General features: G+C 34.6%; 1 protein-coding gene across 1 annotated transcript; it reads right to left on the bottom strand.

Moving 5' to 3' along the window:
* Positions 1-843: 843 nt before the first annotated feature.
* Positions 844-15,551, bottom strand: LOC122346012 (protein shortage in chiasmata 1 ortholog). Its single transcript, XM_043240633.1, has 27 exons — positions 15,136-15,551; positions 14,700-14,820; positions 14,454-14,544; positions 13,840-13,958; positions 13,391-13,550; positions 13,156-13,258; positions 12,910-13,054; positions 12,479-12,574; positions 12,247-12,379; positions 11,861-11,955; positions 11,436-11,699; positions 11,298-11,327; positions 10,098-10,634; positions 9,501-9,561; positions 9,180-9,418; positions 8,614-8,789; positions 8,264-8,327; positions 8,104-8,173; positions 7,836-8,011; positions 7,382-7,490; positions 6,716-6,824; positions 6,500-6,627; positions 6,193-6,280; positions 5,863-5,994; positions 4,980-5,129; positions 4,717-4,882; positions 844-3,887 (listed from the first exon to the last, which is right to left on the bottom strand). Exons 1-27 carry the CDS (start codon positions 15,211-15,213, stop codon positions 3,511-3,513), a joined length of 4,017 nt encoding a protein of 1,338 aa, XP_043096568.1. The 5' UTR covers positions 15,214-15,551; the 3' UTR covers positions 844-3,510.
* Between the last annotated feature and the right edge of the window lie 958 nt (positions 15,552-16,509).

Raw genomic sequence — 16,509 nt, 5'->3', positions numbered from 1 at the left:
TAAATGCAGACTTCTGCTGCTCAGATGTTTCTCCTGTGAAAAACACTCCAGGAATCCCTGATTTGCTCCAATCAAAAGTCTGCAATCAAAAGATGTATCTGTCAATATGAATTCAAACATTTCCACCAAATGATCAGAGATGCAATCCAACAAAACAATTAAAAATTCATCCAAATGTATTTTTTCTAAATTTATTTTATTCCAAGATAAAAATGTATATGAATTGTATGAGATATATATATATATATATATATATATATATATATATATACACATATACACACACACACTAATTAGTTTCTATTTAGTGTTTAATTACATCCAAAATAAATGTTTTTCTTTATATATGTGGGTACATATGTATATAAAGACACACACATACAGCATATATTTAAAAATATGTACATGTATTTATATGCATATTTATATTCATATAATTTATATATTTTTACATTATATACATGTATGTGTATGTATACATAATGCACACACATATATCTTTTAAAACTACATATATTTAACTGTGTGAAAGATGTAACATGATAATTAGTTAAATACAAATAAAACAAATGTATAATATTTATTTACATATTTATATTTATTTAATTAAATATATAATATTTATAAATTATATATACAATTTGTAGTGTTTATTATTTTTATTTAACACAAAAACATTGTAATATATATAACATAAACAGTATATTATTATAATAAAACAAAGGAAAAGATTTGGAACAAGCTATAAAATATATATATATATATATATATATATATATATATATATATATATATATATATATATATATCTCTGACAGCAAAATGTAACTTACTGTAGGGGTTAGTGGTTTGTTCAGGACCAATTAAATCCAGAAACCTTCCCCAACTGTTCCTATTTGAGCATTTAGTTGACATTGTTAAACACTATTGACACTGCAATAAGGGCGACAAGATTTGACCCAATGTTTGCAATGAAGAGAGCGGTTAAACAGGTTCAGATTTGAACAGCATGCTCTGTTCTCACAGCTTTTTTCCATCTGAAAGAGCGCTGTGATTACGGTCACTGTTTTACTGCCTCAGACTGGACACACGTCTTCCTCCCTCACAGCCCAGTGTCCACACGCTGCCGTTTTATTTGCTTTTGTTTGAGTAGGGGCAGCTCAGACGGCGTTGGGGAGTTATTTATGGAGGCTGTTTGGTGTTTTACAGAGGCAGCGAGAGTGAAAGGGAGAGTGATGGAGAGAGGAAAATGCCCTGTGGGAGTGTCTGTTCTGGAGCTCATTCCTGCGAGGGGCTGCCGTCAGACTGCTGGCCTGCTGAGATAAGCCCTCCGACCCCCATCGCTCTCCCTCTCTTCCTCCTCCTCTGCCTGTGCAGCGCTTTCCCTCTCCTCTGACTGTCAGCGATAAGAAGATCGTTCTGTAATTGAATGACTATCTTTCTATCACGCTCGTTTCAGAAAATAGCGAGGGGCTGGAAATGCGTATGGTGCGAGAGATAAATTAATGGCCACCGTCACCGTTGTCCCCAATCTACATCCAGACTGGTAATTTTGAAAATGTTTTTTTAACGCCAATCAATTCTGTTTCACGCAGCGAATGATTTATTCAGTTCCTCAGACCTCCTCTGAATATGCGGCGCCCCATCAGTAACGTGTAGCGGGAAATGTACGTTTGTCAATACAGTGTCACGTCTGAATAGAAGTCTTTCATCTGCGTTCAGATGCATTCTTTACACCTGCTTCTGTGTACAGACTATAAAGCTAACAGATGCATGTGTGCATACGCTCACTCACAACTGTAGGTCAAAGGTCAGCAGATAAACCAGCCACGTCATGCTGGAGTCCTATAATTAGTGGGAAAAAAACAGCACTAAATACTTTTAAACAATCAGAGCTCAAACCTTCTGTCACACCCTAAGAAGCACATGTGAAAAAAGAGAAGTCTAGTTATATCTAACACTCTCCTGTAATTCTAAACTATTTTGATTAATACATTTCAAAGACTTTTCCAGCTGTTCATAAAAAATAATGACTAAAACAGTTGAATTTACAATTCGTAATATTAATAAACGTAAAATAAAAATTCTGAAATTAGCATAATTAGAATATTCACTGTATTTCAGATATTAAACAATGACTGGAGAACCAAACGATACAATAATACAATCTAAAATTATCCAATTGTGAGAATTTTAATAAAAAACGTAATATGTTCATAAATAAATCAATTTTCCATTCATTAATGATTTTTTAGAAATTAGCCTACACTGAAATGGATGAATTCATAGCTATATATTCTAATATATCAAATTTGAGCATAATTTTAACATTTCAACATTTTTTAACAGCTCAACATTTCCAGACATTTCAAGTACTGGATAATGTAATTTGTAAATTGTTGCAAATGTGTGGAACCCTCTAAAAAAATAAGTAACAATATAAATATTAAACCTAACAAAATAGGTTTAATGTGTGCGTTTATAATCATGTGTGCATTTATATTAATGTTAATTTTTTTTATTGCAACTGTCATTCTGCTATAAATAATAATATAAATACATCTAGTGACAGTTTAAACATTAATATGTTTCAATTATTGGAACAATATCTACATTTATTATAAACCATTCATTTTATACATTTACTATAAATTATAGACTTATATTTCATGGACTGAATTTTATGTAATATTATATTCTTCCTGAAAACTGAAATATTCTAAAATATCACTCAAACGAGTGATATACTTCAAATGTTCTCAGAAAAATCTCAGTCTGGTCTGTCCGTCATTTCTGCCTGGAACTCGCTCACATAGCAGTCTTCCTCTCTTGCTGTGTGGAAGCACTGGAAATAAACACACAGACACAGACCGATAGAGCAAGACTCTCCTGCCCTCATGATACCACTAATTCTTTCATGCTGAATTCATATAAATACTTCAAAAAATATGTTTTTTACAGTAAAGTGAAAGTCAATGGGATTTCTATACACTGTAACATTAATTAACAAATTATTCAAAACAATGTATTATTGTTTATTAATTATAATCATTATTGTGGCATGCTTTACAAAAAAATATTACTTCTACCTTCCTTTTTTAAATAATGTAAAATGAGCTAAATTAACAGATTCTGAGCAAAATTTCACACACCAATTGTTTTTCTGTGAGGAGCTAAATTAGAAAAATATTAAAAAATATTATTCTCATTTGCATTAACTAGTTCACATACGCATTTACAACATTATATATTTACAAAGAGCAATTCACAAACTCATTAAAAAAAATTGTAACCATTTTTTAAAATAGTTTCTTTATAATCATGACAAATGCATGATTTTTTTAAATGCTTCTTAATTAACTTCAGTTAACTGCCTTTAGAAACAAACAATACGCATAATTAGCTCATGCATTTGTGAATCATATTTTATCAAATTAACAGAGAGACTATTTTTAAATGTTGTTTAAAATGTCATTTTTGTGTTCCACAGAAGAAAGGAAGTTATTGAGGTTAGAAATTTGTGTGTGTGTGTGTGTGTGTGTCTGTACCATGCACATCTTCTCCTCCTCGCCTCTTCCTCTTCCTCTCCTCTCCTGTCTTGTTGGACAGATCATTCTCAGGTGAGCTCCAGTGTGTCTGACTCTGCGATCTAGAGCTGAATCCAAACCCAGTGTTTCTGCCTCCCAGCACTTCAGGAGTGAGCAGAGGAGCCAAGGGAACCTGGGCAGACCCTCTTGGAGCAGCTCGGCCTGGCATGAGATCTGGGTTGTGAATGAATCCTTCACCCTGTAGCTGCCAGACGCTCGCTGTAGCTGAACCTCGGCTGAACTGGCTCGCCGATAATGAGTGAAAATTAGCTGTATCCTCTCCTCTCATGCTGTTATGGCCTGTTAATGTGATGAAGAAGCTATTTAAATGATTGCCCTGAGAAAAATACACGTTTTCAGTTAAACAGTATCCAAAACTAACTTTTGGGAACAACCTCATTTGCCATCCATGTATAGTATATTTAACTAGCCCATAAAATAGATTTATTACAGTAATCTATAATAATAATTCTAAAAGTATAAATATAAATAACTATACACTTCTAATCAATAGCTTACAATAAGATTTTAAAACAGGTTTTTATGCTCACCAAAGCTGCATATATTTGATCAAAAAGTATTTGGCAACTATTATCACAATATTAAATATGTTATGTATGTAATATATATGATAAAATATTTATTACTGTAATGCAAATTTTCACCATCTTTACCTTTTAGAAATCTTCTACTAGGTTGATTTGAGTGTCACTTATTATTGGGACTGAATTATTAATAATGATTATTATTAAATTAAGATTCTTTAAATAATAAACAGTTTAAAAGAAGTGCATTTATTTAAAATACAAATCTTATACAGTTTTTAGAAGATCAGTATATAACTATCACTTTTGATCAATTTTTTTGCATGCTTGCTGAATAAGTATTTTAAAAGCCTTAATTAATACTTAAATTGTATCAGGATTCACATAATAAAAGGTATTGTTTATAATGTTTTTGACATTTTTTTTAATTCTATATTATTTCTAATATTTATTTCTAAATATGCATTATTACCTTATGCATTATAAGCTATTCTATGTTTACATTTATTGCTTGGCGAGTGTTCATTTTAGATCTTGTTTGAGAGGTTCAATCAATTTGTCTTCTTTAAAATACTAGGACTGACAAATCTGCTCTGTAAACTGGCTAGGCGGCGTCTTATCCTCCAGCTGTATCTGTGGTTTAACAGGATCCTGTTCCCAAGGGAGAGAGTGAACTTGGCTGTTTATGTTTGAGAAGGGTGTAGTCTCACTCTTTTTGACTTTGGACTCAGCTGTGATGTCACTAAAGAGCTGCGGGAAAAAATGTGTAAAAAAAAAAAAAATGTCAACAAGCAAGCAACAGTGTACCTCGTGATATCAGTACTAATACTAGTGAAACTAGTACTACCTTAATGACTTTGTGAGGGATCTGTGGGAACATTTCCTGCAGCTCAGAGAAAGAAGCTCCCAGCAGCCACTGCAGTGATGGAGCTCTTTTTAACATCAGTTGAGCAACCAGAGGATTAATGCAGGGAAACTCCAGCAGGCAACGTTCCGCCTAAAACAAACACACATTAATGCGTATTTGAAAAAAATATTCAACTTTTAGCTCCATCTACTGAGGAAAATCTGGTGAAGTGGACAGTTGGTAATACACACATATTAACTACAGAAAATATTTGTTTCTGGCATAACTAGCAACTGCTTGAACCTTCTTAAAATAAGAGAAATTATATACAGATCTCAAAAATATCTAAAAAATATTGGATTTGACAAAGAATAAACATAAAATTTAAACACTGGAGTTTGTGTGTTTTTGTGTAATTCATTCAAACTGAAGAATGACTAGTGTGTTTAATATCTGTGAAGGCTGACAAAAATATATATATATAAAGTACTGTCAAACAATTCAACAAACACAATTTTGGTTATGTTTATATATTTATTTGTAATATAAATCATAAAAAATATATGTAAATGTTTTCATACATAAATATATGTATGTGTGCGTATTTAAGTATTCACAATAAACATACACAGAAGAACAAACATATATTATGCAAACAAAACCTTTTATTTTGTATGTGATTAATCATGATTTACTGGAATGCAGGTTCTAGAGAGCTACTTCTAATCTGTCCAATGAAAACATAAATCTAAATATTTCAATATTAATCTGTGCATTTTATTATGTTTAATAAAGGTGCTAAAAGTCATAAAAAAGATCTGATAGGAACTTTTACTTTGTTATTGTATTTTAGTGCTAGAAAGAGTTTCGACCTGTCATTTACCTCTGTGGACTGCACACTGAGCCAGTCTCTATCCAACCAGCTCAGTCCATCTCTCTCCGAGTTCATCAGCGTATGTAAACAGATCTTATAGATGTAGCTAGCCATCTCTTCTTCCTCACACACCAGTAACACCTAAAACATATACATATGCCACATGTGCCATCATATGCCATGATCTAAAAACATACACAGACTTTGAATACAAAATATGTTTTAATAAAGCATACAACAGAGGAAATATTGCATATGACTATAGCATAACCTTTAAAAACACTGAAACTTGTTTAACAGTAATTTATGGGTAATTTAAATAAATGAGGAAGAAAATACCTTAACGTCAAACTTCTCAGACTTGTTTCCGAACAACACGGATGCAGAGTAGATATGAAGCAGATTGATATAGATGTTACAGGAAATCCTTAAAGGAAGGGAGAAACAGGGAATAGAACACATTTATGAGATTATGGGATAGTACAAGACGTCTTCTACTTACAAACAGTTGCCAAAAAAACAGAACACAGACAATTTTTCAGCAACCCAAAAGTACTAAGAAACAAGTATTGGATTTCACCCAGCAAATATAATGCGTGGTGATTGTTAACATGATCAGGCAGATGTAAATGTATTTCAAACTGACAGTGCCCTGTGGTTCTCAGTACAGTGCAGAATGACCCAGCAGCGGCTGAACTGCAGAGAGAGGACTGTGAGTCTCATGACAACCTGCTCAGACGCCACTCCGATCCTCATGTCCAACTCACCCAGCTCCTGAACACACACATACACGCACACACACAGGATTCACACGTTCAGGGTCACTTTGTGAATGGTAGAGCAAGTGTGTATAGAGCCTCACCTGGATGAGGATGGCGGTGTTCTCGTCCACAGTGATGACGTCATAATGGGTTCCACCCAGCTGCAGTGAGGACGGAGAGCTTTTCCTCTCCAGCAGAACCATATTGTACCTGGCAACAACAGTCTTTGTACATCTGCATACACTCTTAACAACAAACTATTCCACGAAGAACCTTTAACATCAATGGAATCTTTCCATTCCACATTAGGTGCCTGACATAATGTCTGCAGTTAGAAGCCCAACATATTTTTGATTTATTTAGTGACATAAAATCAATTAATACCCTACTTGAGATTTGTCTGTATACGGTTGCTAAAAAGCTAAAACATTTAGCTGACATTAAACAAGGTTTTTAAACACTATTACAGCCTTATTGCATTCAGAAGTGCTGTTGCAAACTATTCTTAAAAAAATATTTCCATTTGTAGATTTTAAATCAAGACTGAAAGAGCTGTCAAAGCTTAGTGGTGGTGAACCATGCAACTGTTGTATAATTTTATATATATATATATATATATAGAGAGAGAGAGAGAGAGAGAGAGAGAGAGAGAGAGAGAAAATATATTACTACTACTGCAAAAGCTCCACATCTCAATGTGTCAGCCTACTTTGTCTACTTTTTAAAACAATGACAAAGCAGTTGGCAGAAACTATTGAGCAACTCACATTGTCTCCAGCGTGCGTTGCATCTTTAAGCGTTGCAGTAAACTATCGGTGATGAGCAACACAAACGGAACAGTGTGCAGATATGATGCAGTAGATTCTTGTGGGAAATCTGTAAATGAAAGATTCAAAGAACCAAACTCAAAAATGCAACATACTGCAACAGTGAAAAAAATATATCATTGAACAGCTTCCTAATTTTGATAATTCAAAATACAGTATGTATTTGCAATGTATAACATTGTGTTTGAATGCTGTAAAAATACATGAACAATATATCATGCTTGCTATTTTTTTTTTTTTGTTCATAAAGCAATAACAAACAAGCTGATATTTTGCCAAACGCCTGGATTCTATTTTTACAGCATCAAGCTGAAAACACTGATCAAGAATCCTGCTCCACATAACTGTGCGTTAAACATTAACATCATGTGATAATGAGATTTGTTGGACTGACTGGATTCAGGCACTGCAGTGAAGAAGGATATAAAGTTGATGTTTCTCTCTGAACACACACTGCCGAAGGGTGAGGGACCCACAGAGTGAAGCTCAAACACCATGCTGAAACGCTGCCACGGGAAGTCTGGACCAACGTGCTGACTGCACACAACAAGACACAAACTGCAGGAGAGTCTGAGAAGAAAGGAGACAGACAATAAAAGATAATACATTACAGAAAATACATCCAGATCTCACGTATTCAAAATAAAAAAACATCTATATACCCGTCCATCACTTCTCTGCTCACGACTTTACTCATTCCTTCTTTGGGGATGACTTCAAACACAGAGTTTCCTAAACACACACACACACAGAATCAGACAGGACAATCACCACATAATACCGGTCTTGAAAAATCTGTAGGGTTTATGAAAGTTAACTCACCTCGTACTTGTTTGAGGGCAACAAGCAACTCTGTGTTTACACGGCTCATGGTCAAAACCAGAACCTGCTCACATTTAACAACAATCATTAAACACCTACATTCTGTAAAATGCATTTTGCTTATAGCGTGCTTAGACAAGTCCATTTTATTTCTATAGTGGTTTTTACAATATACATTTTTAAGCTTTACAGAATCATGATGTTAATATTCATAATATCATGCCTTATAGTTGATAACATAGGCGACAATATATTTTATATTGAGATTTGCTATATAGTGTATATTGGTTCATGTAAGCATTGCATATTGCAACTTTTCATAAGGTGTGATGATACAGTATCAATCTTACTTTAGTGTTGTGGTTAGAATGGGACTTCATCCATGTGTTGATTCGCTCCTGCAGCTCCAGAAGTTTAGGATCGGGTCCTTTTCTCTTCTGACTCAGATATTGCAGCACCTCTAACTTTCTCAACAGCTCACCCAGAACGCTCAGAGCGAAGGAATCCTTCACATTAGCCAGGTAACCTAAACAAAGGCAGATTTTACAGGGTTACATTTTAATGATCAAAACACAAATGAGATCTATTTACATAATTGGGCATATTTTAGAATAATAAATCAAAATAAGGTAGAAAGTACTTTTCCAATACTATTAAAAATAGTATTACTATTAATCTTAATCTTATGACATTTTAAAAGATTAAATGCAACTTTTTTGATTTTGAATTTGTATTGAATCATACATCCTGAAAAATGATAACAGACACAAAATATCATAGGGCAGTATATATTGGACCAAGAAATTAAAAACAGTTTAATAAGCTAAATAGATTTTTTATTATTTCTAAACAAAAATGTTAATCTCAGCAATATTAGATCATTTTCTATGAGTGTTTTTTTTCCTCAGATATTTACCAGTGGCTGTGCTGAGGTCACTTGTGAGTAGAACATGTTCCTTTAACGTGACCAGAATATGTAGCAGTGTCACCTCATTAAGCACACTGTCCCCATCTGTCACAAAAAATAACACAAAATGTTTCTCTGCAAAAAAAACATCATGTGATGATTTTGGCCATTTCACAATGTTATATGCATTCTTATAATATGTGAAGGTGTCTACTCTGACTCTTTTCTTTCTGAAGCATTCTTTCTTGCTGCTTCATGAAGAATCTCGTGAGTTCAGAAGACAGAGTACCAAAGTCTCTGTTGTTCAAAGCAGAGATGCCCAGTTCTTGCATTTTACTCAGAGAGGGCAGAGCCAACGCATGCAGTTCCCTATATGCATCTCTTTGACACTCTACAGGAATGAATTCAAAAATATGGCAACTAATTTCTCAAACCAACCAAGTAAATGATTATGAATACACAAGAAACATGTATTTTGTGATAGCAATAACTTGTATGCAAGATCTGAAGGCAATGTTGATACCTGTGGCTTGAACGTATATAGTCTTGCTGATGGTCTCTTGTTTCTCTTCACGGGGAAAGCTTGTGTCCGAGATAATGACACTGCTTTGTGTTTCTGAGATGTGATTCACTGTTTTTATTTTGCTATCTAACAAGGCCTTTCTTGTAGAATTCTGACTCACATTTACCTCTAAAAAGAAATTAAACTCTTAGAATAAAATACTTGTGTTTCAGTCACAACAAAATATGTCAGGAAGTTCTGCCAAACATTCTGCTGAAACATGAAATCCATTGAAATCTTAATGGACAAAATTAAGTCCCTACATAATTTTATTTTATTTTTTTACATATATTCAAGTCATTTCATTTGGATATATGTAACAATAATGAAGAAAAGTTATGACAAACACTATTAACTCACTCTACCTGCAGATGTTGGACTGCTCTTTTGAGATTGCATTGGAAATATCTGCATTGCTCTTAATGTCACAAAAGACGACAAAGGGTTCAGTTCTTCATGAGACAGAACTACAGAATTATTTCTCTTTCTGCCTCTCAAACAGTTTAATGATGGAGATGATTTAGAGGTCTTATCTTCTCTTGCCTGTTCTGAACGCTTAGGAAGCGTTTGTATATTGGATATCACTTCAATATCTTTAACACCGGGTTTCAGTGGAGAAGACCTAGACATCTCAATCCCTTTAGAGATGACCGATTGCTGTTCTGAAGGACTTTTGGAGAAATTCCCAGAGCATCTTTCTGCTGGATTGAGCTTATGTTGTTTTATCTCTGCAACTTTACAGTCTCCTCTGGTTGTTCTCACTGCAGAACTGTCTCGGTGGTGAGACTCAAATATAAAGAACTTCACAGACGTATCTCTATCCATCTGTGTTGGTACAGCTGACTGCAGTGGTTTACTCTGGGAAAGGTGAACTGCAGTGGGAAGACCTGAAGGTGTCAGTGCTGAGAAATAAAAAAAAAAACAAAAAAACATTTACATATGGCTTGTTTTTCCTGCACAAAGATTAAAGGAATTATATGATGCACCTTCAAATTTTAGAGTGTTACAAGCTGTTAGTGCATAGATAAGATGCCTGAAGTTGAAAAGATGAAATTTTCAAAACGAAAGAAATATGCTTTATAAAAGTTATGACTTGTCCACACCCCCCCTTAAATGGCTCCTTAAGCACGCCCCTACTTTTATACTTAACAAAGTGGGTTTATTTTCAAATAAACTAGAGAAAGAAGGTGGAACTATTATTCTCGGTGTTGTTGCAGACGCCATGTTCTGGAGACACTGTGTGTCGTTGTGAAAGTGAAACTACTTTGTTGGTTTGGAATGACATGGGGGTAAGCGATTATTGACAATGTTTTCAGTTTGGGGTGGTGTATCCCTTTAACATATAGTTTGATGTACATTGATGGACTGGCACCTTTCACTGCCATTGTACACTACTGGTCAAAAGTGTTGTCAAAAGACGCAATACTTTGGTACCAGTTTTTATTGTACCGGTGGTACCAAGTAGCCCATCAAGCCGGTTCTCGATTTTCCGTGATACAGTAAAAATGCAGACAAAATCTCGAGAAACTTAAATGAGAGAAATGAGAGAAACTTAAAAGGCTCACCTGCATTTGAAACACACTTACTCAGCATCTCTGTAAAAACACAAAAGTATCATACAAACTTAGTAGTATTTTATTCTAAAAACAATATTAAAATCATAAATAGAACAAAAAAAAGAGTAATATTGCATTCCGTCTTACCATCTATTTTCATAATAGACAGTGGCAAATATGTTTCATCCACATGTGGCTTTCTCATAGCTCTCTTACGGTCTTCTGTGGATATTTTCTCAGTATAGATGGAAAGATTTGGGAAGACATTTTTAGGATGAATTGTATTATCAGTGAGGTGAAACTGGGCCATAATGTTTTTGGGTTCTGCAACCTGTTCCATCTCCACCTTCAGGAGTGTAAGAAGCTCTGGGAGTGACTGGATGTGGATCAGTGGCTTATCTACCTGTGGTTCTGTACAAAAACACAATGGAGTTCACAGGCTCTAAAAAAAACAACAACTTTGCCTAGCCATCAATACTTGAATAAAGAGCAAAATGGCCAAGATAAAATAAACATACAAACTTCTATGGATGCAAGTTTCTCACATTATTTTCTATACATTACAAGATTACCAGCTAGTAAAAATCGAGCCACATATTGGGAATGTTTCTCTGCCATCCAAACAGTTTTTTCCATATTTTCACAATCACCGTCTGACATGAAATTCCTAGGAAAAGTACATAACATAATATTGACTTCATCATACATTTCATTCATTACATCATACATTTCATATTCAATTTAACATGGACGAAAATGAGATTGTGAGGAATATATTTACAGTGATTTTTACAACGGTGCGAGCTGTATAAAAGGAAGAGAATTGTATATGGCATTTCATGTTGACTCAAAGAATGAAAACAAATGTACAAGCAACAACAAGCCTGTACTAAATGTCTTAACATATTTAATGCACCACAGCCTTCTCTCTCGATTATAACTGAAACAACAAACTCACTGCTTATAAACTGGTGACAGAATCTCAGCTGACAGCTGTCTGCTTGACATACACAGGTCTGGAAGACACAGCGTATGACTACATGGTGAAAGAAGCAGGTCTAATTCCATCTCAGCATAAAACCTCAAAGCAACTGGGATGAAATGTTTTGAAGCGACTGGAGATTAGAAGAGTAATCTACAGCAGGAACACTCTTTGATTGTGATTCAAAAAGAAAAACTATTTCCCATACCTGGAGATTGTGGCTCCTTGCAGATGATGTTGGCAAAGCAGCTTTCGGGCATTTCCAGGACCTCCAACTCATTTGTGTGTTTATCAGCAGAGGAGACTATTATCGAAATATAATTAATATTGACTTTTATACAAACTCTAATGGCGCAAAAAAGTCACACTGTCTGATTGTAACTGATTTAGATAGCAAAATATAAAAGCAAATGGCATCTGCGCTTTTGAGCATTTACTAGAGTTTGAACATCAATAGCTTCATTATTTAAAACCTAAAAAATTTATTATTTTTTATTTCAAATGATTAGACTGGACAGCGTACTTGTTCTTTTTTCTTTAAAATGTTATCTAATGCAAATGACATTCAGACATTTTCAAGTTTTAAAATATTCTTTGGGGGCACTGTATATTTTATGCTATGTATATGTCAAGTTTTACCTTCTTTGAGAAGATCTTCTAAAGGAAAGCATTCTTCTGTTGGTTCACGGGTGACATTTAGAAAATCTTGCATTTGTGCAAAGGAATAATTGGGCTCTTTCCTTGGAAAGCAGTCCATATGAACTTCAACAGGCAACATCAGAGACTGTTAAGAAATCATAGCTGATATTTAAAAAACACAAAACTTTTTCATTAGCTCAACCAAATGAGAAATTTACTTTAACATGATTTAGTTTAGAAGATTACCTCTTCGTTCAAAACTGCCTCTTTTGTGAACTCTTCTGTAGCATTTAAAGCAGACGTGGCACCAGTTACCTTGTCTAAAACTGCATCATATGAAGCACACTGTCTAGAAGGCGGAAATACGGGTTAGTTGAAAATATGAGATGCAATACACAGTACAAACTGGTCAACTTTCACATGAGTGAATAATTGTATACTTGTTTTTTGGCCTAATTCCTAATTTTATGCATTGTTTTACCTAAAAATGACCTCTTCTAAGAGATTTACTGATGAATTGAAAACTGGATCTGAGACAATCATGATGTTCAGCCTCTGAAGCATCATTTGAAATGGAGGTAAGTGGATTTTAAACTGCTGCAGATGGTCACTAAATATCACCTCCTCTTGCAGAGAAAGATCTAGGATTTAGGAACACAAGGAGAGGACAGATTAACATCTAGATTTTCCATTATGAGCACATCATAAGGTAACATTCATACATCTGTGGTCTAAGAACATATAAAGAAGTCTATGAAAGTATTTTAGCACATATCTACTCTTCGTTAGTACAGTATCACAGCTAAAAAACTACTAGTACAGTATAATAAATACAGAAATTACACAAAAAAAATACTGAACACTCGCCATCACAGCATGCATCTGGCGTAAATTTACTAAAACTCTCTTCCCAAGGTGATCTTGTGGTACTGCTCTCAACTCCATCTAGGAGCCAGAGGGCTTCTGTGGTAGAAATACTACACTGAGAGGCAGGGTTAGAGCTGGGAACCACTTCCTCTCGACCTCTTCCTGTCTGCAACACACTAAACCTAAACACAACAATATTAAGAAACGGTTCACGGAAAAAATTAGATTGGCTAAAAATGTACTTACCCCCCGAAAATTCTAGATATAGATGGGTTTGTTTCTACATCAGAACAAATTTGGAGAAATTTAGTAAATCGCTTCGTCACCAATGGACCCTCTGCAGGAAATGGGTGAGAGTCCCAACAGCTTATAAAAGCTTCAACCCATTGCCTAGCTCTCTATCCATGACAAAACTTTCTCCAGTGAAAAAGTAACCTTATCTGAATCAGGAGAGGAATAGCTGCAAATCAAGAACTTTTATATCAGCGGATTGGACTCATTCTGACGGCACCCATTCAAGTCCAGCAAGTGATGTAATGCTAAACTGACCAAATTGCAAATTTCTACATTTGTCTTTTCACAATGAAGAAACAAACTCATATGCAAACTCAGAGATTTAATTTGCAGACACAAATACAAAATAAACCAGGATAGATCATATCAAAGGATACTGATACCTCTCCAAGCAGTCACTGAAATGTGTGCTGGCCTTCAAATCATCCATTACAGACCCAGTCACTGGTAGAGTACAAACTGTTGTTTTGTTCTCTGTCAAAAATAACATGTCAGCATTGGTATAACATCACAAAAAGTCCAGGGTTCAGTTAGCAACGCAGGACATTATTTTAAAACCAAAGCTGCTGGTCAATACAACGAAAGTAACGTATTTCATATTAAATTTAACACATGCACGGCACACTTACTCCATGGTACTCTATAAGCGTTGTCCTGCAGCTGTCCGTTGTGTGGATAGATGTTACCGTCCAGCTGGAACGGAACTGGAAGTTCTAACAAGCTGATCATTATTCTGCGTCTGACCGAGGCCTGAAACAGATGACATCTTAATAATTAAACATTTGTGAGCTTTACAAAGTATTTATTTGATACTTTTTTATATCAGATTGTATCCTTATTTTAGTTTTTATACTGTTTTATTTTGTATGCATGCATAAATGCTGCACACGTACAATAATGTTCAATATGTGCATTTTTATGAAACGGCATGTATAATGTCGTCTTATATCGAAAAAAAAAATTGTGTTGTAAAACCTTAAAATATTGTTCGGAATACAATGGAAATCAGCGTTGGAACCACTTATCTGTAATGTTCAGGCTTATACACCAGTAGTTGTAACTCACCTCAGAGATATAATCAATACCCTTATAACGAACAGTCATGAAACTGGCACTTTGTCGGGTTTGACCACGGGAACTCATGTTGAAATCACATCAAACGAGCTTAAACTAATAAACAAATAAAATAAGAATTTACAAAATACCAACTACATCTTGTTGTGGAATAATCTTCACGCGATTGTAGTGCAGTTTCAAGAAAAGGTGCGCCTCTTTTATCCTCGGTTAAACGAAAAAAAAATTGAAAAATGAATTGGTCTGGTTTTGATGCGGCCTGTCAGTTCGATACTAAATATGAATATATCGTCAAATATCAGTTCTGTTGAAATGACGAGCGATGAGTAATTCAATTCATCCGGACAGTTGCGCACTTAAAAGTGGACGTAACTAACAAATCTGAAACAAAATTATCTGAGGGGAGACATGACACGCGCGCGCCTTCTCAGTGATTGACAGTTCGAAGTTACGCCCATCGACGACCACACCCACCTCATCTCTTCATTAAATAATGAAAATAAACCAAACGTAACATTTTACTGATTGTTTTTATTTATTATTTCGGCATTTGCTTGTTTTATTTTTCCTGATACAAAAACAATTATGAAATTAATTCTCATCCAGACCTGTAGCCAGCTATGAGGTCCGGACCTCGGCAAATGTTTCATGTTCAAAAATAAAATTTGGTCTCCGAATGACTAATTTGCTGTTAAACTCCTCTGCATGACATGTACATTTCTGTTCAGACGATTTGCAAGGGTTTTAGAGTCCGTGCTATGATCGTCGCGAGAGGTTGACGAATTGAGCAGCAGTCGGTGCAGATCCATCTATTTTAAGCGTTTACACTCTTTTTCGATTACTTCTTCATTTTAGAAAGCTAATAAAGTAAGCCGTATGTTAGAGTCGGCTATGACTTTATCTTGTTTTATTTGCAAAAGATTCGAAATATTTTTGGTTTATTTGTTTTTATTGATTTTCGTTTTTAATAGCAATATCTGGCAACACTGGATCGCTAGAACTCAAACTGAAAAGATGGCACATTCACAAGAGAAACGCAAAAATATCATAATAATATCTGCCAGACGCTTTCTCAGCGTTGTCAAAACAGTATTTAGTACGCAGATCTGTACTGTACAGCAAGTAGGTTACATAATTAACTAATATAAAGACGTCTATACTATCAAATTTTCGCAAATCACGTTGTAATAAGACAAAATTATCAACACTAATTTACTGAATAACAAATAATGAATAATATATTGCATGAATAATAAACAACTTATAAAATTATCCACCCCTAACTATAATGCAGTATTAACACATTTTAATGCAATACATAGGGTCTGGTTTTAAAGAAGATCACCCTTCCAAAACAGATAAAAC

This window comes from Puntigrus tetrazona, chromosome 5 (genome assembly GCF_018831695.1).
Source record: "Puntigrus tetrazona isolate hp1 chromosome 5, ASM1883169v1, whole genome shotgun sequence".
Classification (NCBI taxonomy): Eukaryota; Metazoa; Chordata; class Actinopteri; order Cypriniformes; family Cyprinidae; genus Puntigrus; species Puntigrus tetrazona.
The sequence above is the reverse complement of the archived record's forward strand: the minus strand, read 5'-3'. Positions and strand labels throughout refer to the sequence as shown.